This window comes from Camelus ferus, chromosome 10 (assembly GCF_009834535.1).
Source record: "Camelus ferus isolate YT-003-E chromosome 10, BCGSAC_Cfer_1.0, whole genome shotgun sequence".
NCBI lineage: Eukaryota > Metazoa > Chordata > Mammalia > Artiodactyla > Camelidae > Camelus > Camelus ferus.
Genome location: NC_045705.1, coordinates 61,114,213 through 61,141,133, shown reverse-complemented (window position 1 = coordinate 61,141,133; position 26,921 = coordinate 61,114,213). Strand labels below are relative to the sequence as shown.

The following is a 26,921-nucleotide window of genomic DNA, read 5'->3' as shown; positions in this document are numbered from 1 at the left end:
ACTTGGTATGACATTAGTCTTTTTCATTTTAGTTGTTCTATTAGGTATGTAGAGGTCTCTCACTGTGGCTTTAATTTTCATTTCACTTATGATTAATGTTATTGAGTATCTTTTCATGAGCTTATTTGCCATCTTCCTTGATATAGTTTGCTGAATCTTTGTCTGTTAGAAAATACCTGTTATTTGCCTTCTTATTACTAAGTTCTAAGAGTTCTTTGTATATTCTAACATATACAAAAATGATATGTATTATGCAAACATTTCCTCCAAATCTGTGACTTGTCTTTCATTTCCCTAACAGTGTCTTTTGAAGAACAAAAGTTTTATTTTGATGTTCAACTTATTAATTTTTTCATCAGTTTGTGCTTTTTGTGTCCTACCTAATGACTCTTTGCCTAACCAAAGACTTCAAAGACTTCTCGAACTATATTCTAGATGTTTATAATTTTAGCTTTACATTTAGGGATATGATTCACATCTAGTAAGTTTTTGTAATGGTGTGAGTTTAAGTTCATCATTAAAATAATAATATACATTTGTTGAAAAGATTATCCTTTCTCCACAGAATTACCTCAGAATGCTTATTTAACATCAAGTCTGTATGGATGTGTGGGTCTGTTTTAGGATGTTCTATTGATCTGTATTTATATTTTATTCTTACCACTAACACCACAGTTTTTTGATTAGTGCAGCACAGAGTAAATCAAGTAGTGTAAAGCCTCTAACTTTCTTGTTCTCTTCAAAATTGTTTTGGCTCTTCTAGATCCTTTGCACTCCCATGTAAATTTCAGAAATCAGTTTCTCAAATCTTACCAAAAAGCCTGCAGAGATTTTGATTGTGATTGCACTGAACCTAAAGATCAGTTTGGGAAGAACTGATAATAACACTGAAGTTTTCTAATCCATGAAACCGATACATCACTCTATTTACTTAGGTCTTCTTTAATTTCCCTCAGCAAAAAGTGATCATTGTAGTTTCCAATATACAGAGCTTGTATATATTTGCTAAATTTAATCCTCAGACATCTGATGTTGTTTGATGCCATTGTAAACTGACTCTTGAAATTTTTACTTTCCAAATGTTTGGTGCTAATACAGAGAAATATGATTTTTGAAAACTTACTTGAATCTCCTAAGCTTGCTGAAATCCACTTATTGCTTCTACTAGGTTTTGGGTACATGCCCTATGATATATTCTATACATGATCATGTCATTTTCAAATACTATGTTGAACAGGACTTCCACCAACATAATGTTGAACACAACTGGTGACAATGTATATCCTCGTTTTATTCTTGATTTTAAAGAAAATTTTTAATGTTTCATAACTGAATGTGTTAGATGCTGCAGTTTACAGGTTAAGAAAATTCCCTTCTATTATGTCTGCAAAGGGTTTTATTTTGTTTTTTTAAGATCATAAACAGCTGTTGAATTTTAAGAATGCTTTATCTGAACCTATTGCTATCATCGTGTAGTCGTCTCCTTTCTTTTTTAAATATGGTGAATAGCAAGAACAGATTTTCTCAAATATTTTGTTATTTTAAATATACGTGAATGAAAAAGGTGATTAATTTAAAAGCACATCAGGAAAGCACAAGTCCAGGTGTGCATGGAAAGGACATTATTGCCACTGTCTGATGAAGATTCTCAGAGATGATGAGCTTAAGAGAGTCATAGTATGCCTTCAGCTTTTCAGAGTATATCATTGCCCTATTTGAGGGAGGCAAGAACAACTCTCAGGAAACAGAGTTCAGCATAGTGAAGGCATCTAGTAAGGCTGCAGTGCGGGCCAGGTGCTGAGATGTGACAGGGATATGATCAGTGGGAGTGGGATTCTCTCTAGTTTCTCCTTCTAAGCTTACTTACCAGGGCCAATTGTCAGCTCTCAGAAGAAGTTGAAAGCAAAATTCTTCTGTGGGTGAAATGAATGTCCTTGGTTATCCAGGTAGCGGGACACGTAGGAGAGCAAGAACTTCATCAGCATATGATCCATGCAAGCTTAGACTCTGGGGACAGACTATCCATATATTTTCAGGCCAAGAGTATATAATACAGAAGGCCCTCAACATATCTGTCTGGAGTCACACCACTTCATTCTGGACTGGCTGCCTGTCTAGTGTACAGCTACTATCTGAGAAATCCCTTCCCCTTCACCTTGGGAACTGCCTTCATCTCTCTCTGTTGGATTTCCTATGTCTTGTATCCCATGCCTTCCTCCTTTTTGGTTTACTCCTTTTGGTTTTGTCTCTCATTTTGGTCAAACATATCCTTCAGTATGTTCCTCAGCAATAGTTTATAGGATATAAGTCTTTCTGAGAACTTGAATGTATGAAAATGTATTTTGTCACCATATTTTAGTGACAGTTTTGGCTGGATTATAATTCTATAATTCTGGCTTCCAGTTTTACTTTGATTAAGTCCAAAGCCACTCTGATTTCCTGATCCTTTGCATGTATATCTGCCTTCTAACTCTACAAACTTGTAGAATCCTCCTTCTCTAGAATTCTGGAACTGGCATGGGTCTATTTCCACCCATTGTGCTAAATAGTGGATTCTTTCAATATAGTAAGTCATATTTTTCAATTATAGGATACTTTCTTGAATTGTTTTGGTGATGACGTCCTCCCTACCATTTTCTCTGCATATCCCTCCCCCTCATCTCTTTTTTTAATTGGTCCTTCTATTCTGGCCCAGTAATAATTCTATTGAGCTTTTTCTATTTTCCATTTATTTCTCATCATTCTGATGGTCCCCAGGATGTGGCCCATGGGCTTGAAGAAACACCTTGCTTTTTGTCCATAGCAGTGGCAGTGAGTGAGCCCAAGGGTCCTGAGGCCCTGAACTGTCGTGTTTATTCTGGACCATACCATGGGCTTAATGCTTCTCCTGTGGTGGATGCTTGCTGGTGAATGGGTGGTGATGGACCATAGGCAATGACAATGTGTGTTCAGGAGGAAGAATTCCAGTGGCTTAACTGTATCTTTCAAATCCTTCACTTCAGTTTTTCATTTTATCATATTTTTAATATATTTTTTGAGGGATTCTCTGAATTTTTTGTATAGCATCTTACTAATGTTTAATAGATACAGTATGTTTCTAGAAATATTAATGAATTAATAATGACATTTATTGTTTTGAAGTTTTTATTCATGCATAAGTTGCTTACTCTAAGCTGATTTTCTCATTTGTTTTTCCTTATTTGTTTTGACCTCTTTCATATTATATTGTGTTTAATAATATATTTAATAAATATATATTTATATATATTATATTGTTTTTTCCTTATTTGTTTTGGCCTCTTTTGTATTGGATGCATTTCGTCATGTGTCTTCTACTGTCTCCATTCTTAAGAGTAGGAAACTAAAAAAGGTGACCACAAGCTCTAAGTATATAGCTGAGGCTTTTAGACTAGTAGCCCTCAACACAGGGTTATTTTTCTGGGCCAATTGTTTGGAAACCACCAATAACAGTATCTTCAGATCTTTTAGGCTGCTCATAATCTCTAAAAGAAGACCCTTTCAATATTCTTCCTAGAAATCTTTGCATTCAGAATTCAGAAAGCATAAATAAGGTCACCCAATTTCCCTGATTTCAGCACAGTACTCACATACTCACTTGTGCCTGGCAAAATACAATCTAGAGACACTATTCACCCTTCCCAGAGAATAAACTTCCAGACTCAAGCAACTGCTCAGTGGTATGGAGTGGGTGAGGGGGTCTAAGCATTTAATGGTTATCTAAAGCTTTTAACCAATCCTCTTTATGTTAGATCCCTTCTCCATCTCCTTTTCCAAAATGTCTGTTGCTGCTAATACCTGGTGCTTGAGAAAATTCTCTGATGTAAACTGGAGGTTCTTGGCTTAGAATTCGGCTTTCTTGGGTTAGTAAAGGCAGTTAGCAGTAATCCATTTACTTTCTAGCTTCTAAAATCTTATTGAGGCTTCTCCTTGAGTTTATTCTTTATAAATAAGTTCCTTTGTTGTAGTCTTAGTAGGGTTTCAAAAGGGAGCAAAATTAGATACCTGTTCATCTTCAATACTGTACCCCTGTTTTTGTTCATTAATTTCTGCCGTTTATTAATGTCATTCTTCATTTCCTTTTGGGTTTATTCTATTGATCTGTTTTATAGTTACTGAAGTTGAATGCTTAGTTCATTATTCTTTAGCCTATTTCTTTTTAAAAATTTTTATTTTTTATATAATTTTTAAACGTTACACTCCATTTACGGTTATTACAAAATACTGGCTATATTCCCAGTGTTGTACAATACATCCTCATAGCCTATCTTACATCCAATAGCTTGCACCTCCCACTCCCCCACCCCTCTACCACCCCCACCCCCACTGGTAACCACTAGCTCATTCTCTGTATCTGTAAGTCTGCTTCTTTTTTCTTATATTCACTAGTCTGTTGTATTTTTAAAATTCCACATATAAGTGGTATCATACAGTATCTGTCTGCATCTGATTTATTTGACTTAGCATATTGCCCTCCAAGTCCACCAATGTTGCTGGAAATGGAAAAATTTCATTCTTTTTTATTCAGCTTCTCTATTTCTAATGTTAACATTTACCTCTAAGAACCACTTTAGCTACATCCTTTTCTGATCTGTAGTATTTTCATTATGATTCCATTCTAAATATTTCAGTATTTCTATTATGATTTTTTTTTTACTAATATTTACAAGTGTGATTTTAAGTTTCCAAATATATAGGCTATTTTGACTAATCCTGTTTTAACTAACTGTACTATAGTCAGAGAACATGAAATGCATGATATGAATTCTTTAAAGTTTGCTGAACTTTGCTTTAAAGCTACTGTTGGTACATTTAATAACTACATGCATGATTGAGATCATGCATTCTTTAACTGTTGAGCCTATTAGATCATTTTATTATGTTATTCAAATTTTATCTTCCTCCTCATTCATATTTTTTTGGTCTGGGTTACTGTCTTAAAATATTTCATCATGATAGAGAATTTATCTGTTTCTCTTTGTAATTCTGTCAATTTTTGTTTAAAATTTTCCACACAAGTTTAGAATTGCAATTTTTGTGGTAAGTTAAATCTTTTAATACTAAGGTAACAAATACATTTGTTTTAAATAATGCCTTACATTTTTCTGTCTGTTATTAAAATGGCTAGCCCAGACCTCTTTTAGTCAATACCTGTATCATATAGATAGATCTTTTTATATCCTTTTAAAAATTACTGTGTATTTATATTTTAACCATGTTTCTTATGACCAGGAAATAGCTAGATTTCTCTGTTTGCCAGTCTTTCTCTTTCAATTGCTTGGCTCTGTCCATTTATATTTACTGTGATTACTGATATATTTTGAATTATTTCTACTCCTTTATTTTCTGTTCTGTATTTGTCCTGACTTTTCTCTGCCTCCCTTTCCCCTTCTTCTGATTTCTTTTGGATTCAGTTTTTATAATCCCATTTACTCCTTCATGTTTTTGTAACTGAAATTGTGAAATCAATTATTGTTTTTAGTGGTTACCAAAAATGCATATGTAAAATCTAAAAGTAATCACTGTATGTACCCTCTCCCCCAGCCAAAAAAGGAACTATGTAACTAAGATTATTCTCTTGTATCTGATGTTATCTTGCCCACCATTTTAGTTCCTTTTCTTTTTAATCTCTCAAACTAGATATTTTTAAAGTCACAATATTTTGTTCAGCTAGTCCAATAGATTTATCAGCTTTTTCGCCTTCACTGTTCTTTCTTGCATCTCAGCTCTTCTTCGTAAAGAGTATCTTTTAGAAGGTTTTTTAAGTGAGGTGTATTAACAAACTTTCTTCATTTTTGTTCGTCTCAAAATGTCTTTATTTTACCCTTGTTCTTGAAAGATATTTGGGTATATAATTCTAAGCTGATGGTTAACTGCTCCCAGCACTTTGAAGATAATATTCTAGTCTGTTTTGGCTTTCACCGTTGCTATTTATAAGCCTGCTTTAGACTAATTGTTACTCCTTTAGTGGCTGTATGTCTTTTATCTCTGGATGTTTTTAAGACCTTTGTCTTTAGATTTCAGCAATTTTAGTATGTTCTTATTTAGAGCTATCTATCAGGGTTCAACTGCAGATAATGCCTCTATTTAAAGCAGAAAATAATTTAATACTTTCAGTTCCAAAAGAACTGATGAATAGATTAAGGGTCTTCAGGAATGACCTATGAATACTACCACAGAATTATCTTGCCAAAGGAATTTTTTTCTTTTTCACATTTAGGAAGCTGGAGAATTGGGAAGCCTCTGGATCAACTGTTGCATACAGCACTATAATATCCTAGCTATAATTCACAGTTCAGGAAGCTGCCATCACAGCTGTTTGTTCCAGAGTCATGATGCATACCCAGATCCACATAAGTAAATGGATGCCTTACATACTACTACTTCTCCTCCTCACTTGGTTCTGAATTCGAGACTCATGTGAATACATGTGACTGGCAGAACTGAATGTATCTGAAAACTTACCTGCAAAGGAAATACGGGAAATACAACTTTTAGCTTTTTAGCAACTACATTTCAGGAAGGCTCACTTGAAGGAGGTTGGAACAATATTGAATGAGCAAATCTATCACATCTGCCACACACGAGGAAGATTTTCTTTAATTTATTGTGCTTGCGAATTGTTTTTGAAGCTGAGGAGTCATGTCTTTCATCAATTCTATAAAATTATCAACTATTATCTCTTCAAAGATCTATTCTTTCACCATTCTTTCTGCTATTCTCTCTCTTTGGACCTGCAATTAGACATGTTATTTCTCTGTGATGCTTTCTGGCTTATTGCTTTAGCCTGTCTTCCCATGTAATTTTTTAAATTAATTAAATTAATTCTTTCTTCAACTGTGTCTAATCTACTTTTAACTTACCCATTAAACTTTTTATTTCAATTATTTTTTTTAAATGCCAAATGTTCTTTGATTCTTTTTCAAATCTGGAATTTTATTTTTTATCTCCTGTTCCTTATGTCACATTTTCATTTACTCTCTTTTTTTCATTAAGTATTTAAAAAACAGTTACTTTATGTTTCAGCATCTGATGGGGGGACCACTTATATCTGCTGTTTTGTTTCTCCTGACTTTTTCTTACGGTAGCTTATTTCCTCCTCTGGTTTTGGAATTACTGATTTTGTGCACATGTTTGAGCTCCAATCTATGGAAATCCTGAGGAGCCTACATTAAGGAGACATTTCTTTGAATTAATTTGCTTTTGCTTCTCTTAGATACACTGGTACTCTACAAAAGTTGGATCAATTTGAGTTAACTTTATATTTTGAGGTTTTCCAGACAATGAAGGTTATATACATTTGAATCCCAAACTTCTGAAGGCAGACCAGTGATTACAAATTCTCAGGAAAGTCATTTTTCCTACCTAAAACTGAGGCTGAAAGACAAGTTGCTTTGTCATCTCCTGTTATTGAAGGCAATTTTTTTTATTTTTCCTACCCTAGCCTTTTACTGACAGTGTATCTCTTTGATGGTCCTGGCTTCATGTGTACTTTTGTGTGCTGATAGAACAACAGTTTCAACTGCTCATTTTAAAAATGCCCTAAACTTTATCTTCCATAAACCCTGAATCTATTCAAACCTAAATTTCTGATTTCCTGGTACCTGCAAATGCCTTCAAATTAATGATGATCCTAGAACTCGTTTGTCAGTCTAGTTTGCACCTCCTTCCTTTGGATTTGATGCTTTGGATTTTCTTTTGAGCTCAGCTATGCATTTAAAAGAACATTTGTTGTATTTTACTCAGAATTTCTGGTTGTTTTGTTATGGGAGAGATTTTCAGATATCTTGTCAGACATATTAAAAGAAACAGAAGTTTTAGCATTTCAATTTGATTTAAAAAATCTTTACTAGTAAGCACTATTCTGAGTTCCAGAGGTTATCAAGACAACTAAGACTTTAAGAAACTTAGAACCCAGTTGGGCAGACAGACAAGTAAACAATGAACAGTACTAAATGAAATGATCACAGAATGGAGATAAAAGAAAGATGCTGTGACAGGTAGATGAAAGAATTTTTTATTTCATACGATTTCCATTTTTTATAGGTCTATCATTTACTTCTAAAAGTACTGGTACCCTATCTATCAGACTTGAATTTAAGGCAAGGACTGTGATTTACGCTTTTTTACATTTCTGTAAGGTGCCTAGATTAAAAACAGAATAAATTGTAGACTTCTGCTTCCAGGAAGATGAAACAAATGTACGTTTCCCTATTTTTTCCCAGTAAGTACAATTAAAAACCTTGAACATTATGTGTAAACAAACATAAGAAGACTCTGAAAGGTGGAGAGAAGAAGTCAGACTGGTTAGGGTCTTTGGAACCTGAGTAATGCTACCATAAGTTCCATGTGTTTTCTTTTCACCTCATATACCCCTAAGTTAGAACTGAAGAAGCTAGCAACCCAGAAATGCCACTAGGCACAGACAGAAAAAGAAACAGTCCAACAAAAACTCTGCTCTCTCTCCAAAGAACCAGGAAAGAGGAAGTCTAGCAAGGTAGAAAACTTAAACAATAGCCACTATTCTACAGCCAAACACCACAGAAAAAAAACTGTGGCCTCATTCCCCGCTCTATCTTTAAAGCCTGACTGGGGAGCCTAGACTTTATTCCTTATCAGACCCTAAGAATGTGCCCCAAATTCCTGCCAGGGTAATGTCAAGCAGGGAGGGGCTGGGACTTTCTCCACCAGCAGTAACAAACTCTCCATTTCCTGCAGTGTCATTGGAGACCATGGAGGGAGCTTGGACTTCCATCCTCATGTGGCAGTAATGAGGTGTTCTTCTCTCTTCTCACTGTAGTGGTGTCAGAGTAGACCCACTGGGGAGTCAGAATTTCTACCACTGGCCAGAGGTAACAAGGTCACACCACTGAGCTGTCAGTGGAGGCCACATGGTAAGAAATAATTAGGCACTCCTGACCGTCCCAGCCAGGGTGGTATCAGGAAGGCCTAGTAGAGAGTGGAAATTCCTACCCTAGCCCAGCAGTAATGAGGAGCTCTTTCCCCTATTTGTGTGCCAGGAGAGGTTGAGGAGGAACCTGGACTTCTATCAGTACCTAGCAGTAATGAGGTTGCCACTCAGGGACCTGTGGGACTATAAGAAAGAACTAGCATGCGTGTTATTGGTGTCCCAGAAAGAGAAGAGAAAGTGGGCAGGCCTAAACAAGTACTTAATGAAATAATGGCTGAGAACTTTCAAATCTGGCATATACACACCAAAAAAACCCCCAAAAACAAAAAACCCCCACAAACAACACTGTAAGACCACAGATTCAAGAAGCAGATCCTACCTCAAAAAGGTTAAACCCAAAGAAATTCAAATCAAGACACAACACAGTCAAATTTCTGAAAATTATAGAAAGGGGGAAAACAATAAAAGTAGTGAGAGGACCAATGCCTCACCTATACTATGGGGGAAAGAAACAATTTAAGTGACAGGATTTCTTATCAGAAAACTTGAAGGCCAGAAGGAAGTGGTGCATTTTTCAAGTTTTGAAAGAAAAGAAAATAATTTTATATCCATGAAAATATTCTTCAGAAATGAAACAGAAATCAAGACATTCTCAGATGAAGGAAAACTAAGAGGCTGTGTTGCCAACACATCTACCCTAAAAGAATGGCTAAGGAATTTTTCTAAGTAGAAAGGAAATAATGAAAGAAGGAATCTTGGGATGTTAGTCAGGAAGAGTGCAGTGGAACGAGTGAAAATATGGTTAAATATAATACATTTTCCTTGAGTTTCCAAATTTTGTTTCATGGTTGGGGCAAAAATCATAATACTGTCTGATGTGTTTATAAATACAAAGAGAAAATAATTAAGATAATTATATATTAAGTGAGGCAGGAAAAGGGACTATTACGGGTTGAATTGTATTCCCTCAAAAAAGATACGTTCAAGACTCAACCCCCAGTATCTCAGAATGCAACCTTATTTGGAAACAGGGTCATTAAAGATATAACCAGTTAAAATGAGGTCATACTGGAGTAGGATGGGCTCCTAATTCAATATGACTCATATCCTTATAAGACAGCCATGTGAAGACACAGAGACACAGGGAGAATATCATGTCATGACAAAGGCAGAGACTGGAATTATGTAAGTTAGGAGTGAAGGAATGCCAAAGATTGCCACCAAACCACCAGAAGCCAGAAAGAAGTAAGGATGAATTCTCCTGCAGGTTTCAGAGGAAGCATGGTCCTACTGATGCCTTGATTTTGGACTTCCAGCCTCCAGAACAATACATTTGAGTTGTTTTAAGCCATCCAGCTTGTGGTACTTTGTTGCAACTGCCCTATGAAACTAATACTGGTATGTAAAGGTGGGGGGTAAGGGTTCTGCACTTCACTAGAACTGGTAAAATGTTAACACCATCAGTCTGTGATGTTATAGTGTAATACCAAGAACAATCACTAAAAAAGCTATTCAAAGAGACTCACAAACACTAGTTATGTGAGTTCTTCTAGCAAACCTTTGAACCCAAGGGTGGTCTTGGGGACCCCTGACACAACTATCAAATGAAATTCTAAAAAGTGTTCAAGTAATTCACAGGGAGGCAGGAAAAAGAAAACAGAGAAAGAAAATATAGAACAAACAGAAAACAAAAAATAAAACAGTAGACTTAATCCTTAATATAAAAATTACATTAATGTAAATGATCTAAAGACATCAAATAAAAGAGACTGGAAAAGTGGATTCAAAATCATGAGCCAACTATATGATATCCAAAAAGAAACTGTATTCAAATATAACAATATAGGCAGGTTGAAAGTAAAGGGTGGAAAGGATATATCATGCAAACGTTAATCAAAGAAAGTAAAATTAATATGGCTATATTAGTAAGATACGAAGTAGAGTTCAGGCCAAAAAAAAAAAAAAAAAAAAAAGACCAGAGACAGAAAAGGACATTACATCATGACAAAAGGGTCAATCCATCAAGAAGACATAGGAATTCTAAATGTCTATGCACCAAACAACAGAACTGTAAAATGGTGTGAATGAAAAAATAAAGTAAAAACTGATAGAATGACTGAGAAATAGATAAACAAACAAATATATTTGGAGATTCCAACACCCCTCTCTCAACAACTGATGGAACAACTAGCCAGAAAGTCAACAAGGATATTAAAAACTCAACAACACCATTGTGCAGCAAATGGCTACTTAGCTGGGCGTGGGGTGTGCAAACACTGCATACCGCAGAAAAAGGATTGGCCCTTGACTGGTTCCTGGAAGATAACCTTTAAGTCCTGGGAATATCCTGCTGTATAAGAGTGCCTTTCTATACCTAACACCTGGGGCCACACCATAATGTTTATGCTAATAACGTAAAGAAAAATGTGCTTAGGGCTCTAGGCCATGCTGTGTCAGTTTGATCTCTGAGTAATAAATATAAATCACGAGTGTAACAGTTTAAGTTTTGTGAGTTCTTCTAGCAAATCTTTGAACCCAAGGGTGGTCTTGGGGACCCCTGACACAACTATCAAACAACACCATCTAATAGACATTTACCCAATGTCAGCAGAATATGTATTCTTTTCAAACACACATATGGAACATATATCAAGATAAGTCATATCCTGGCCCCCCAAGAAGTCCAGATGGTTTCTCTGGGGAATTTTACCAAACATTTAAAGAAGAATTAACACCAGTTCCGTACAATTTCTTCCAGAAAATAGAAGAAGGAACATTTCCCAATTCATTTTATGAAGCTAATACTATCCTGATATCAAAACCAGACGAAGACAGTACAAAAAATAAGACTATAAGCCAATATTTTTCATGAACATAGATGTAAAAATCCTTAACAAAATATTAACAAGTATTATTCAGCAATATATAGAAAGATTTTTACACCATGACTAAGTAGGGTTCATTCAGAATACACAGCTGGTTCAATATTTGAAAATCAATCAATATAATCCACCAAACTAAACAGATTACAGAAAAAATCATATGATCAAATCAAGTGATATGGAAAAAGCATCTGACACAATTCAACACCCATTCATGATAAATATTCTCAGAAAATTAGGAATAAAGAATAACTTCCTCAACTTGATAAAAAGCATCTAAAAAAGCCATACAGATAACATTGTATTTGATGCTGAAAGACTAAGTACTTTTCCCCAAGACTGGGAACAAGGCAAGGATACCTGCTGTCACCATTTTTTCAAAACTCAACTGGAAAAAAAGAGAAACAATCCCATCAGAAAATGGGCAAATATGAACAGACATTTCACCAAAGAGGATATAGATGGCAAATCAGCTACATGAAAATATGTTCAACATCATTAGAATCAGGGAAATGAGAATTAAAACCACAATGAGAGATCAGTACACACTTGTAAGAATGGCTAAAATAAAAAATAAAAAATAGTGACAACACCAAATATTGACAAGGATGCAGAGAAACTGGGTCACACATACATTGCTGGTAGGAATGTAAACTGGTAGAGCCACTCTGGGAAACAGTTTAGCAGTTTTGAAAAGAATTAAACATATAACTGTCATTACAACCTAGCAACTTCACTCTGGACATTTATTCCAGACAGATGAAAATTTTTATTCAAATGAAACCTGTAAACAAAAGTTCATAGCAGTTTTTGTCATAGTAAAAAAACTGGAAATAATCTAGATGTCATTCAGCAGGTGAATGATTAAATGGTGGTACATCCATATCATGGAATACTACTCACAATAGAATGGGATGAACTATTGCTACACTCAGCAACTTGTATTAATCTCCAATGTATTATGCTGAGTGCAAAAGGCCAATCCCAAAGGTTATATACACTATATGATTCCATTTATATAACATTTTTGAAATGAAAAAATTAGAGAAATGAAGAGCAAATTAGTGGTTGCCAGGGGTTAAGAACAGGGGGTGAGTGGATGGGGTGGGAGGGGCTACATAAAGACAACACAGGGATCCTTGTGGTGGTGGGACTGTTCTGTATCTTGACTCTGGCAAAGTCAAATCCTGCTTGTGATATTGTACTATAGTTCTGCAAGACATTACCATTGGAGGAATTTGGTAAAGGGTACAGGGGATCTCTATTATTTCTTACAAATGCATGTGCTTCTACAATTACCTCAAACCAACAAATTTAATTTAAAAAAGGAAAAAAAGGAATAAACCCATAAATCATACTATTTACTTACTGAGCACCTGCTATATGGCCAGGCTCTATGTAAGGTACTCACACGAATATTTCTTATTTTAATGTTCATAAACTCTACAAAGATTTCTTAAATGATCTTTCAGGAACATTGATTCTCTGGGATATTAACCACCTTCCTTGACAGGTATTCTGTAAAAAGAGTTCCTTAATCAAGTAGTTTGAGAAATATAAAAACAATTATTTTCTTTTTTATTGTAAGATTTTTCAAGACCTTTAATATACTTACGTACATTATAAATATTCAAAAGAAAGCCATCATACACAACTTTCCTCAAATTCCTTTAATTTTGGAACTCTTGTTTTCACATGATGCCTATTAGCAACTTGCTTAAAGAATCAGTATTCCTTGTAATACACCATAATAAATGCTGGGTTATAGTTTTCTAGCAGTATCCCTGCTAGAGCTGGGTTTTATGTGTTATTTCAATATAGGCTATAGATTTACCACCTGAGTATAGTCTAACCATAGTGCTGATGATCCAAACTACTTACCATGTAACAATATAAATAGATCGAAGTACTAATGTGAAGACCAACATTCCATACATGACCTGAATAAGACAGGAAAAATGAAGTTAGTAAAATCATTATTCATTGGCAAAGGAAATATATTTTGCCTACAAAAATAGTTCTCCCAGTTAAATGTAAATATTTATTATCTTTCATTACATTTTAAAGAAAGAACTTTAAAAAAATGTATAATTATATAATTAAGAGTCATGCTAAATCTTAAACTGAGTTCTACTTGTAAACTTCTGGTTTCTTGTAGTTCCAGTCAAAGAAACATCTAGCAACTTTTTTGGTTGTATAGTCAAAGGGGCTTGAGTCACTGGCGTGTGAGATAAATATACCTGCATGTTAGTCTTAGGTTCTGATAGAAATGACATGCAATTGTGCTGCCATTTTTTACTATCAGGACTCGACTGGTGTGCGGACACTTCAGTTAATAATGAAAATCTCTGCCAGAACATATGCAACTGAGTAAACTAAGCCTTCTGATTTCCTAGATTCTACAAGGGGGTTGCTCCTCTCTGGATGAGACAGATATCATACACCATGATGAAGTTCGCCTGCTTTGAATGTACTGTTGAAGCATTGTACAAGTTTGTGGTTCCCAAGCCCCGAAGTGAATGTTCAAAGCCAGAGCAGCTGGTTGTCACATTTGTGGCAGGTTACATAGCTGGAGTCTTCTGTGCCATTGTTTCTCATCCTGCTGATTCTGTGGTGTCTGTGTTGAATAAAGAGAAGGGTAGCAGTGCTTCTCAGGTCCTCAAGAGACTTGGATTTTGAGGTGTGTGGAAGGAACTCTTTGCCTGTATCATCATGATTGGCACTCTGACTGCACTACAGTGGTTCATCTATGACTCTGTGAAGGTCAGCTTCAGGGTTCCTCGCCCTCCTCCACCTGAGATGCCAGAATCTCTGAAGAAGAAGCTTGGGTTAACTCAGTAGACAGATGGAAGCAAATGTGGACTGAGTCTGCTTGTTTATCAGTGATGAGGAAAATGAAAAAGGAACTTTTATATATTTGACAGCGTAGGAAATTGTCTGTTCTGATATAATTACTGTAGTTCTCTTGCCAAAGGCAGGAGTTTCAAACTTACTGTTGAAATAAACCCCACTGTTCATGAAAAAAAAAAAAGAGTCATGCTAAACTATCAGAAGTCCCATGGGAATTTGAATTCTGAATGGTTACATGAAATTTTAAATATCTGCCCAAACCTGAACAAATGCTGTTTTACCTCATACTCTCTAGAGATCCTTCCCTTCTCATTAGCTTCACTTTCAGCAAATGTACCTACTTCCCATTTTATAACAGTATAAATCTGAACTCTTTCAAATTCCCCTCCTAAGTGTTTCTGCATTCATATGCATTTTCTCTGCATTCTTTCTCCCATTCCTAGTTTCCAAAGATGTGCCCATTTCTTCTTGACTGAGGTAGTGTTCTTTATTGTATATGCTCCCACATCTTCCTAGACTTTGCTCTAACAACTAACCTTTTTTCCTTCAATACTGAGTGCTGGCTAGGTACTACTGCCTGGAAAATTGAACCTAGTAGGAAAATTTAACTTTTAATTTAAAAGTATGAAATATTAAATATGAAAAACTGCATAGAATATAAATGTATAGTTTAACAAATATTTATATAGCCAATAGCTGGGAAAGTACCATTCAGGTCAAGAAATGGATCTCTGTTAACACCCCAGAAGTGCTACATGTGTCTCTTCCCAGTCCAACCCTCTCCTCTGCTCCTTAGAGGAAACTACTCTTCTGACTTTTATAATACAAACTTTCTTGTTTTTCTTTACATATTTACTAACTTAAACTGGTCCCCTAAATATGCACTCCTAGTAATAATTTGTTTTTTGAATTTTAATTTTAACTTACAATAGAATAATATTGCATACATTTGTTTTTGCCTTGTCTTTTAAGATTTAGTTATGTTGTGTCTGCAGCCATAGCTCATTCACTTTTGATGTTACATAGTATTTAATGAATACAAATACCATTCTTGTGTTGATGGACATTTTTGGGTTATTTCCAGTTTTCACTGCTATGAACATTCTCATTCATATATTCTAGTACACATGTACACAAGTTTCTCCACTGTATGTACCTAGGAATGTAATTGCTGGGTCAGAGGGTATATGTATTATCAAAACGACTAAAAATGCAAAACTGCTTTTGAAAGTGGTTATACCAACATTTACTCCAACTAACATGTATGAGTGTTGCTTTTGTGTCACATACTCAGCAACACATGATACAGTCAGACTTCAAAATTTTTGTCAACCTATGTGGTTTTTAATATATATTTCCCTGATTACATGCTCAACACTGTATACTATGTTCACTGGCCATTTGATGTCCTCCTATACTGTTCAAACCTACTTTTTCATTCAGTTGTCTGTCATTTGCTTATTTACTTGTTCCTTTTATAACTTTAAAATTTTTAAAATTGAAATATAACACATACATAAAGTGCTCAAAACAAATACAGTTTGATGATTATCACAAAACAAGTATCTTTGCAGTTTTTGACTCTGCAGGTCAAAAAATTGAACCTTGGCAGGTTACTATAAATCATTCTCATATCTCTCTCAAGTCCTACACCCTCTCTTCCCTAAGGTTTATCACTATTCTGACTTCTAACATTAGAGTGTAGTTTTGTCTGTTTTGAACCTCATTATAAATGGAACTCTAGAATATATCTTTGTGTCAAGCTTCTTTTAATCAATATTATGTTTGTGAGCCTCATGCAACTTGTTATAAGAGCTGCTGTGTATCAGTTTTCATTGTTATCTAATATTCCATTATTTGAATATACATATTTTATATATCCATACTACTGCTGACGGATATTGGTGTCTAAGTTTTAGCTATTTATAACAAACACACACACACACACACACAACGTTCAGGGATTTCTACTGGATATATGCCTAGAAGCCAAACTGCTGGATCACAGAATACACATAAATTCAACTTAACTAGTTTTTACAAACTATTTCCCAAAGCGGTTATACCACTGAACACTCCCACCAGCAGTGTATGAAGGTTGCTTAATATCCTTGTCAGTCAGCACTTAAGAACATTATAAAAGATATCTATTATAAAGAATGGTAATTAAAAAACAAAAGAATTGTAGGGAAAAGGGGTTGTAGCTTCTACATGTTACGGTGACTTCCACTACACTTAGCTCATCCCTGGCAGATGTACACAACTTATGCGGATGAGAGGGCAAAAGAAGCTGTGTAGGTGAATAGCTCTGAATCTCCTGATGAGATGAAAATGTTACACCTGCTATTATCCTCCACCTTGAATCTTCCAATAAAGCTAAGTAAACACAGTATTAGATTAAAGACTACAGGAGACTGATTGCCAGCTTGAATCCATAATTGCAGCCAAGCTGCTATCATGGTGAAGAAAGGCATACTTGCCCTCACAGAAATTACAATCTAGTGAGAAGAGATAATAACCAGATAATTAAAATGTCGTATTTTAACTATGACAGGGACTGTACAGAGTATTTTGTAAGCCCATATGAAGGCTACCTAATCCAGACTTAGGCAGATCAGAAAGACTTTCGTGGACTAGGGATGTAATGTACAACGTGATAAATACAATTAACATTGCTGTACGTTATTTATGAAAGTTGTAAAGAGAGTAAATCACAAGAGTTCTCATCAAAAGGAAAAAAAACTTCCATTTCTTTAGTTTTTATTTACAGGAGATGATGGATGTTCACTAAACTTATTGTGGTAATCATTTCATGATGTATGTAAGTCAAGTCATGCTGTACATCTTAAACTTACACAGTGTTGTATGTCAATTACATCTCAACAAAACCAGAAGAAAAAAAGACTATCATGGAGGATATAATGTTCATAACTGAAGCATTAGTAGGACAAGCATTATTAATAGAAGGTAGAAGAGAGTAACTGGCATAGCTTATATTCTGGGGACTAGAAGCAAGTAAGGCTGTCTAGAATATATTGCTGAAGAAAAGAGTGGGAAAAATGAAGTCAGAAAAGTAAGCAGAAGTTAAACCTGGCTTTTCAAGTCACCTTAAAGAGTTGCACTTTATCTTAAGAACAATGTAAAGCCAATGAAAGTTTCAGCAGTAGTTAAACATGATCACTCATGTATTAGAGACCTCTGTCTTGTTGGGTGGAGAATGAGTTAGAGGGAGGAAAGACTGATGGAATACAGACCTATGACAAGGTATTGCAATAACCTAGGTGAGAGATGAGTCCTAAACTATGATAGTATCAATGATAAAGGAGAGAAATGGATAGATTAGGGAGATATTTAAAGCTTAGACTGATAATTAATTTGATATGGTAGTTATTATAAGCTGGGAAAGTCAATTTTGGTGTGGTTTATGACTTAGGCAGTTAGGTTTGTGGTGAAATTATTTACTGGATTAAAGAAAATATAAAAAGAAAGATAAGAAAGATAGGGGATAAAAATGTTGATTTCATTTCAGGTTCTGTTTAGAGTTTGAGGTGACAGTAAGGTATGCAAGTAGAGATCTCCAGCAGGAGTTGGATATCTGGGTCTAAACCTTAGGAAAAAAAACTTGAGCTAAAGAAACAGATTTATGAATCATCAGCATAGAGAAGTCAAGGGGAACGGATTGTTCAGGGAGTATGTTAAACACATCAAATGATGGATAGGAACCTATACCCTGGAAGTACAATGGGGCTTTTTCAAATTAATTTTCTTCTCTTCACAAGCACTTCTACCCCATACATTCTGACTCTCCCCTAGGAATCTGTGGCAGACCCTGCTAGTGGCCCACTCAGTATTTATTCTCTCCTCCACCTTTATAGAAGACTGATTTTACTAGGTTGGCAATATACCCAGCTATAAAACTTGATTTCCCAGACTTTCTTGAAGTTAGAGGTTGCCACATAATTTTTGAAACTTTTTTCTGTGCATATTCTAACATTAGCCATTTTTAAAATAAAAAAGATAATAGAATACATACTTTCCTGCTCCTTATAATTTTCAGCTAAAAATATTTTTACAAGAATTTTTCATATCTTTCTGTATTTAATAATTTTTTCAGTCTCAAAGCTCCAAAGACTATAAAACTATTATTAGTGTTTTCTCCCTACTAAATCATCCTAGAAATATGCTGTATGTAAACTGAGACCTGGTATTTATCCTATAGCCTAGGAAAAAAGCAGGTTGTATTTTTATTAGTAGAAAGAAAACTAAAGCATTTTGAAAAAAGCAGAAAAACAATTTTTTTTGTTCCATGATATGACATTAAGATGCCTGAGTGGAAAGATTTGAAAATAGATGAAACTGGGAGGTAAAAGAGGACAAATTAAGTGGGATGGGGTTGTAGTATGGGACTCTGGAAACTGCAGATATACAATAATTATTTTGATAATGAGGGAGTCTGACTTTCAGCATTTCTTCAGAGTTAATATTCTCCATGACTCATTCCTTATGGTCTATTCCTTGGATTAAGCCAAAATATGGAGAGAAATTCCAAATAATCGACCAGTTTATTTTCCACCAAGTACTTACTGAACATCAACTAAGTGACAACCACTGGACTAGGCATTCACTGTTCAAAGATGAAAAGACACAATATTCCTGACCTCAAAGCACTCAGTCTAACAGAGGAAAGACATATGTAGTCAGTTATCTAGCACTTGGATCTGGTTTCTAAATTCCATTCTCCACTAAAAGAAACCAGGGTCCATGGAGATCAAGTCTGGAACAGGGACAGAACAAGATGAGCCAAGAACATCTTCTTGTGCCAGAAAGTAAGAAGTACTTAAAGAATGATAGAAACGTATCAAAAGGACACAGACATGAGTTTGAAAGTGCTCCACTCCACTGGCCACATCTGAGACAATTTGTACACCAAAATAAACAATGATACTAATGAATCATAACCCATTGCATAAAATAAGGATATAAGAATCCACAGAGATAAAAATATATAAATTCAAAATTTAATACTTAACAAATTTATTCCTAAGTATTTTATTTTTTTGGATGAGACTTTAAAAGGGATTTTTTTTTTTTTTTTTTTTTTACTTTCCTGTTCTGGTATTTCATGGTTGGTATAAAGAAATGCAACAGATTTCTGTACGTTAATCTTGTATCCTGCTACCTTGCTGAATTAGTTTATCAGCTCTCATAGTTCTTGTGTGGAGTCTTTAGGGGTGTCTATATATACTTTCATGTCATCAGCATATAGTGACAATTTTACCTTTTCTTTTCAATCTGGATACTTTTTATTTCTTTTTCTTGTCTGATTACTATGGCTAGGACTTCCAATACTACGCTGAATGGAAGTGGTGAGAGTGGGCATCCTTGTCTTGTTCCAGATGTTGGTGGGAGGGCTTTCAACTTTTCACCATAGAGTATTATGTTAGCTGTGGGTTTGCCATAAATAGCTTTTATTATTTGGATATATATTCCCTTTATACCCATTTTGGTAAATTTTTATCTTGAATGGATGTTGAATTTTATCAATTTTTTTTCTGTGTCTACTGAGATGATTATGTGATTTTTTTCCCTTTCTTTTGTTGATGTGGTATATCATATTGATTGACTTGTGTATGTTGAACCAAACTTGGGATGACTCCAACTTGATTGTAGTGTATAATCTTTTTTACATATTGCTGGATTCAGTTTGTGAATATTAAAGAAGTTTTGCATCTATGTTCATCAAAGATATTAGCCTATAATTTTCTTTTTTAATAGTGTCATTGCCTGGTTTTGGTATCAGGGTAATGGTGGCTTCACAGAATGAGTTTGGAAGTGCTACCTCCTCTTTAATATTTTGGAAGAGTTTGAGAAGGACTGGTATAAGTTCTTTGTATGTTTGCCATCTGGTCCTGGACTTTCGTTTAAAGGAAGTTTTTTTAATTACTGATTTTATTTCATCTCTAGTGATCAGTCTGTTCAAATTATCTATTTCTTCTTTTTTTAAAATAAATAAATAAATAAATTTAACATTTTTTATTGATTTATAATAATTTTACAATGCTGTGTCAAATTCTAGTGTAGAGCCCAATTTTTCAATTATACATGAACATATATATATTCACTGTCACATTTTTTTCTCTGTGAGCTACCATAAGATCTTGTATATATTTCCCTGTGCTATACAGTATAATCTTGTTTATCTATTCCATATTTTGAAATCCCAATCTATCCCTTCCCACCCCCTGCCCCCTTGGCAACCACAAGTTTGTATTATATGTCTGTGAGTCTGTTTCTGTTTTGTATTTATGTTTTGTTTGTTTGTTTGTTTTTGTTGTTTTTTAGATTCCACATATGAGCAATCTCATATGGTATTTTTCTTTCTCTTTCTGGCTTACTTCACTTAGAATGATATTCTCCAGGAGCATCCATGTTGCTGCAAATGGCATTATGTTGTCCGTTTTTATGGCTGAATAGTATTCCATTGTATAAATATACCACATCTTCTTTATCCAGTCAACTGTTGATGGACATTTAGGCTGTTTCCATCTCTTGGCTATTGTAAATAGTGCTGCTATGAACACTGGGCTGCAGGTGTCATTTTGAAGTAGGGTTCCTTCTGGAAAACAGTATGGAGATTCCTCAAAAGACTAGGAATAGACTTACCATATGACCCAGGAATTCCTCTCCTGGGCGTATATCTATTTCTTCTTGATTCAGTTTTGGTGGACTGTGTGTTTCTAGAAACTTGTCCATTTCTTCTAGGTTGTTAAATATGTTGCCATATAGTTGTTTATAGTAATTTCTTAGAGTTTTTTGTATGTCTGTGGTGTTGGTTGTAATTTCTCCTCTCACACCAGTCAGAAGGGCCATCATTAAAAAATCCACAAATGATAAATGCTGGGGAGGGTGTGGAAAACAGGGAGCCTACCTACACTGTTAATGGGAATGTAGTTTGGTGCAGCCATTATGGCAAAAAGGATAGAGAGTCCTTAAAGAACTAAAAATAGACTTACCATATGATCAAGCAATCCTACTCCTGGGCATATATCCAGATGAAACTCTTAATTTGAAAAGATACATGCATCCCAATGTTCATAGCAGCACTATTTACAACAGCCAAGGCATGGAAGCAACCTAAATGTCCATCCACAGATGACTGGATAAAGAAGATGTGGTATATTTATACAATGGAATACTATTCAGCCATAAAAACGGACAACATAATGCCATTTGCAGCAACACGGATGGACCTGGAGAATGTCATTCTAAGTGAAATAAGCCAGAAAGAGAAAGAAAAATACCATATGATATTACTTATATGTGGAATCTAAAAAAAAATGAGACAATTGCATTTATTTACAAAACAGAAACAGACTCACAGATATAGAAAACAAACTTGTCGTTACCAATGGGGAAAGGGGCTGGTGGAAGGATAAATTGGGAGTTTGGGATTTGTAGATACTAACTACTATATATAAAATAGATAAACAGCAAGGTCCTACTGCATAGTACAGGGGACTATATTCAGTATCTGTAATAGCCTATAATGAAAAAGAAAATGAAAAGAATACACACACACACACACACACACACACACTCACGCACACACATGTAACTGAATCACTATGCTGTACATCAGAAATCAATACATTATAAACTATACTTCAATTAAAAAATGATTTAACTAAAAAATATAATTACAAATATTTTCATAAGCAACAGAATATTTTTCTACAAAGTTCTTATTAATAATGAAAGGACAGAGAATAACTTTACAATGGAGAAGTCTAGTAGACTCTATCATAAGTTATCACGCTCCAACATGTTGACAATATACTTTCAAGTGGTTCCGGGGAAAAAGTTCTTTGTATTGTTCTTGCAATGTTTCTATAAGTTTGATATTGTTTAAAAATAAAAAATACTTAAACAATAAATAAAGAATTCCATACTAACCCTCTAGAATAGTTATTAGTTTCCTTTTCAAATGCCCAAGTCTTTCTCTCTAGGAGAAAGGCACTCAGCTTACCTGTGGTCAAAAACAGTTTATCAGGGTGAGGATGAGGTAGGGATTTGTGATAAAGCCCTAGTAATTGGGAACCTATCATGGTGATAGGTAATGGGATTTAGGCATTTGCAGTTTATAATGGATTTACTCATTATATGACAATCAACTGCCCATAGTAGAGAGAATCTCTAACAGAAAAAGTCAAGGGCCGTAATTGGGAGACCTAGATTTTTCTACCACCTGATTACTGCCTTACTATATAATCTTGAACAAGTCACCTCAGCTATCTTGGTCTTGGACTCCCATTTGTAAAATGAAGAGGTTGAACTAGATGACTATGGTTTATTTCTATAATTACAGTCAAAGTAGGGATGTAAGAGGCATTTTATTTTGGGAGTTAAGTTATTCTCACAATAAGGCTAAAAGGTTGGTGCTTCCTACATAATTAAATGATAATTTAAACTGTAATAAGCTAAATATAGATATTACTTTATAACTATAAAACGTATCTCCTAAGGCAATGTGGCCTACTGGTAAAAACAGTTCTTATAGATATTCAGAATTGGTTTAAAATCTGCCCATAAAATATAGCCTTCTGATCCAACCTACATAAAACTGCCAGAATTATCTGAAATAGATCTTATAATGTTATGCTTCTGTCAATGGCAAAAGCGTAAGATCCAAACGTTAGCCTGACAACCAGTGATTCACAATTTAGTTCCAGTCTTCTTTCTCATCTCATGTTCTGCAAGATCTATCTCGTATTTAGGACAGGATTTCCCCAACAATATCCCCCAAAATGCTACTGTGCTGAGAGATATTAAGAGACATTCTATAAAAGTTCCATGGTCAAATCCTGCTCAAATGTCATCTCCTGTGTGAAGCTCTCCTGAAATCCTTCTATAAAAATTACTTAATCTTTTTTTTTTTTTTTATCATCCTCGAAGTACTTCACTTATATTTGACTTTGGGAAGTTTTTAACATTGATAACTGAATTCAAGTTTACTTAAAAGAAAGCATAGCTATACGTAAGTTTACAGTCAGTCTTCACATTTTTTTTCTAAATTCATTACTGTACTAAAATCTAAATAGCAGTTTTCACTCCTTTTAAAAATAGATCTTTCTGATATATTAGATTCCAAAGTATCTGTAATAGTGGCATACCATATTATAAAAGGAATATGGGGGCTTTGGAATAAAAAAGACCTGGGATCAATTTCAGTAACTAACTAGTTGAGAAACACTGGGCAAATTACTTAACCTTTATGACTCTCAGTTATCTCACCTAAAAAATGAAGATAATTCCTAAATAGGTTTGTTGATATTTTAGTAAGATAATGAGTGAGTCAATTTATATAAACTGTATGAAAGAATATACAATACTCAGCACATAGTAAATACTAAAAAATGTCAGCTTCTTTTCCAAGTGTACTTACGTAATAGTTTCCTTACAAACCTAATTTGTAATAAAATGGCACAAAGAAACAGAATAGAATAAAATTTAAATAAGCCTGCTTAAGTTCCTGTTTTTCAAATTGTTTACATAGTGTGTTCTTTCTTGCAAACCTTGAGGGTCAAATTAGAAAAAAAATGGAAGGGGCAGTAATGAAATACCGATATGTTGTACAGTAACGAAACACCAGTATGTTGTATCTAGAAACAATTTTTAGAAGACATCTACTTTGGCAAGATTTTAAGCAACAGTATTCTTTGAGACATTAGATGAGATCTCATCTGTGATATTCAATTACTGATTTGTCAATTAGTTGCTTTAAGAGGGTTCACTATCTTCTTAAACGTTCTTTTAATCTGTCCTCGTGTACGCTTTTCTTCTATTTCTCCTCCTTAAGATATCGAATGTGGCAGCTATGCGATTTGAGTATTATCCTTGTTGCAAGGCCATCAAGTTAAACAAATAGCATTTGGTTCTCTTTGGGAGATGTTTGGATCACTGTGGATTTAATACAGTCAAGTAGAACTGTTATCACTATATTCCCCCTCAGGAAGCTAATCTGATTTGCAAGACAATCATCCTTGTTGTGACAGATATTTTTAATTGTGCTATCACTACTTATCTCTCTAGGCCCAACTCAAATATCTCCTTTTGGAGGCTTTCCATGATCATCATAGGCAGAAATTTATGCACGTCGTCCTACGTCTTAATATGTACTTTTAGTACCACACTGTACTATTATGTTTATTGCCTTGTGCTTTGCATCCTCTTATTTTTACATTATCCTTGTGAAATAATATCTTTCCTTGTTTTGAACATTTTACAGATGAAGAAATTGATTAATAGGTACAGCAAGAAATTATTCTATTGATAAGAAAGTGGCAAGAAATTGAGATTCCAAGCTTCAAGAAATCAAAGTGGTAAGAAATTTAGATTCCAGTCTCAAGCCAGAGCTCCTTTAGGTTAGATTACATTGCTTTTCCTTCCTTTCCCATTATACTTAGAAAGTTATTGTAATTCTTATCATAAATTCCAAAACAATTTTCTAAGTTTCTGGGCATAAGAATACCAAGAGTTATATGAAAGAATGAAAGCAATACTCCAAGCTTTGATAATTAGAAGATTCTCAGAAAAAAGCAGTTCTCTTAAGAATGATACCCAGAAAATAATTAGGGGTACTTTTTTTTTTTCAAGGCATAAATATAAATAGAACTGAGTAATTCTAATTACTTAACAGATCAGCATAGGATATTCTAGATTAGACATTTGAGGTAAAGGCCTCTTCAAAAAAGCTTTACAAAGTAGAGAGAAATACTATTGTATCAAAATAGTGGGCAACTTTCCTTGTTTTTCAATACTAGAGTAAGTAATAATTCAGCTATACACAATAGATGTATTTTGTAGTCTTATTTTGAGTCACGTAAGCAGAAAGACTGCTCGTCTTCATTAGCACAGCTTTTACCTATCTATTACAAAACATATACACTGCAAACATTGTTTTGTAAGTCAATCTTCCTGACCAGTGAGTTCCTTGAGACCAGCAGCCATGTCTTATGTGCCTTTGTATATTAAGATTAGTTAACATTTACTGAGTGTCTAATATGTGCTAAAGTTTTATATGCATTTTTTCATTTAATACTCAGATAACTTTAGAAGATTACTATACCAACTTTAGAGATGCAGTCTGTTGAGCGCTATAAGAGCAGGGACTTCATTATTTCATTCACTAGTATATCTTCTGAGCCAAGTACAGCACCTGGCATATTGAAGGCACTTAGAAAGTATCTGTTGAATAATGAGGAAACCAAAGCTCAAAGAAGTAACTTATCCAGAGTATACAGTAAGTTAAGTGGAGAGACTGGTTTGAATTCAGGTCTGTCTGACTTTAGATCTCAAAAGTCTTTGCTCTTCTGCCTTTTCATTTCCAACTTCCAGCTCAGAATTTGGTACTGAGAAAGTACACAGTAAACATCTGTTGAATGAATGAATGTCCTACTTTCAGATTGCTTATCTACTTCAACTTAGCATTCCCCTACCTCTTCACTTCCCTATCCTGATATCTAAGTCCTAGGATATAAGCCATAACTATAAATTTTCAACTGCGTCCCTTCCTATCAGCATATACAGGTATCTGTGCATCTTCCCTATATACAGAGAAGAAGATATTTATGACTGGAAAAACATGAGAATTGCAGCATGGGAAGTTATGAGTAGTTTGTTACTTCTATTATATAACCATAGTATCAAATGGGTCTAAAACACAAAATGGAAAATTGATGGTCATAAACTTAGAAAAAGTAACTCAAATTTCCAAGTTTTCTTTTTTGTGGTTATGGATTTTTCTTTCTTATAAAGGCAAACAAGAAATTTATAAAAACTGAAGTATTTTCCACATAAATAAACTTACTTCATTTTTTTACACTGTGTCAACAAATCTTTCTAATAAAGGGGTAACTACATAATGAAACCATTTCAAGCTATAATAAACAGGAAAGTGAGAATGTCCTCCCCCATAATATCTACATTAGTACACCTACTCAGCTGACCTGTGAAACAGCAAGGCACAATTATATGGATCTGGAATTTATTTCAAAAAACAGATTTCAGATGATTATTGTCTACTATAAGTTTTAAAAGTTACAGCAACTTTTTTTTTCTTTATAAGCACAAAATATTCTAAAAGTAGAAGGCTTCTAATCTTCCTGAAATGTACGCCTGCATACTTACTTATTTTTGTTTGTTTGCTAGTTTGTTAAAAGAATACTGACAAGAGTCAAACAAATCTAGTTACAATCCTGGCT

At 34.5% G+C, this 26,921-nt stretch overlaps 1 protein-coding gene and 1 non-coding gene across 6 annotated transcripts in view; one reads left to right on the top strand and one right to left on the bottom strand.

The window, feature by feature from the left end:
• Positions 1–26,921, bottom strand: part of ACER3 (alkaline ceramidase 3) — a 198,693-nt gene that overhangs the window by 11,639 nt on the left and 160,133 nt on the right. For all 5 annotated transcript variants that reach the window (XM_032489481.1, XM_032489478.1, XM_032489477.1 and 2 more), the window contains one exon: positions 13,693–13,751. In XM_032489481.1, the coding sequence (XP_032345372.1) occupies positions 13,693–13,751 (59 nt within the window). The remainder of the gene's footprint in view (positions 1–13,692; positions 13,752–26,921) is intronic.
• On the top strand, positions 13,892–14,139 carry LOC116666717. The gene has a single exon (XR_004323620.1). It is a non-coding gene; the product is annotated as a small nucleolar RNA SNORA53 (small nucleolar RNA).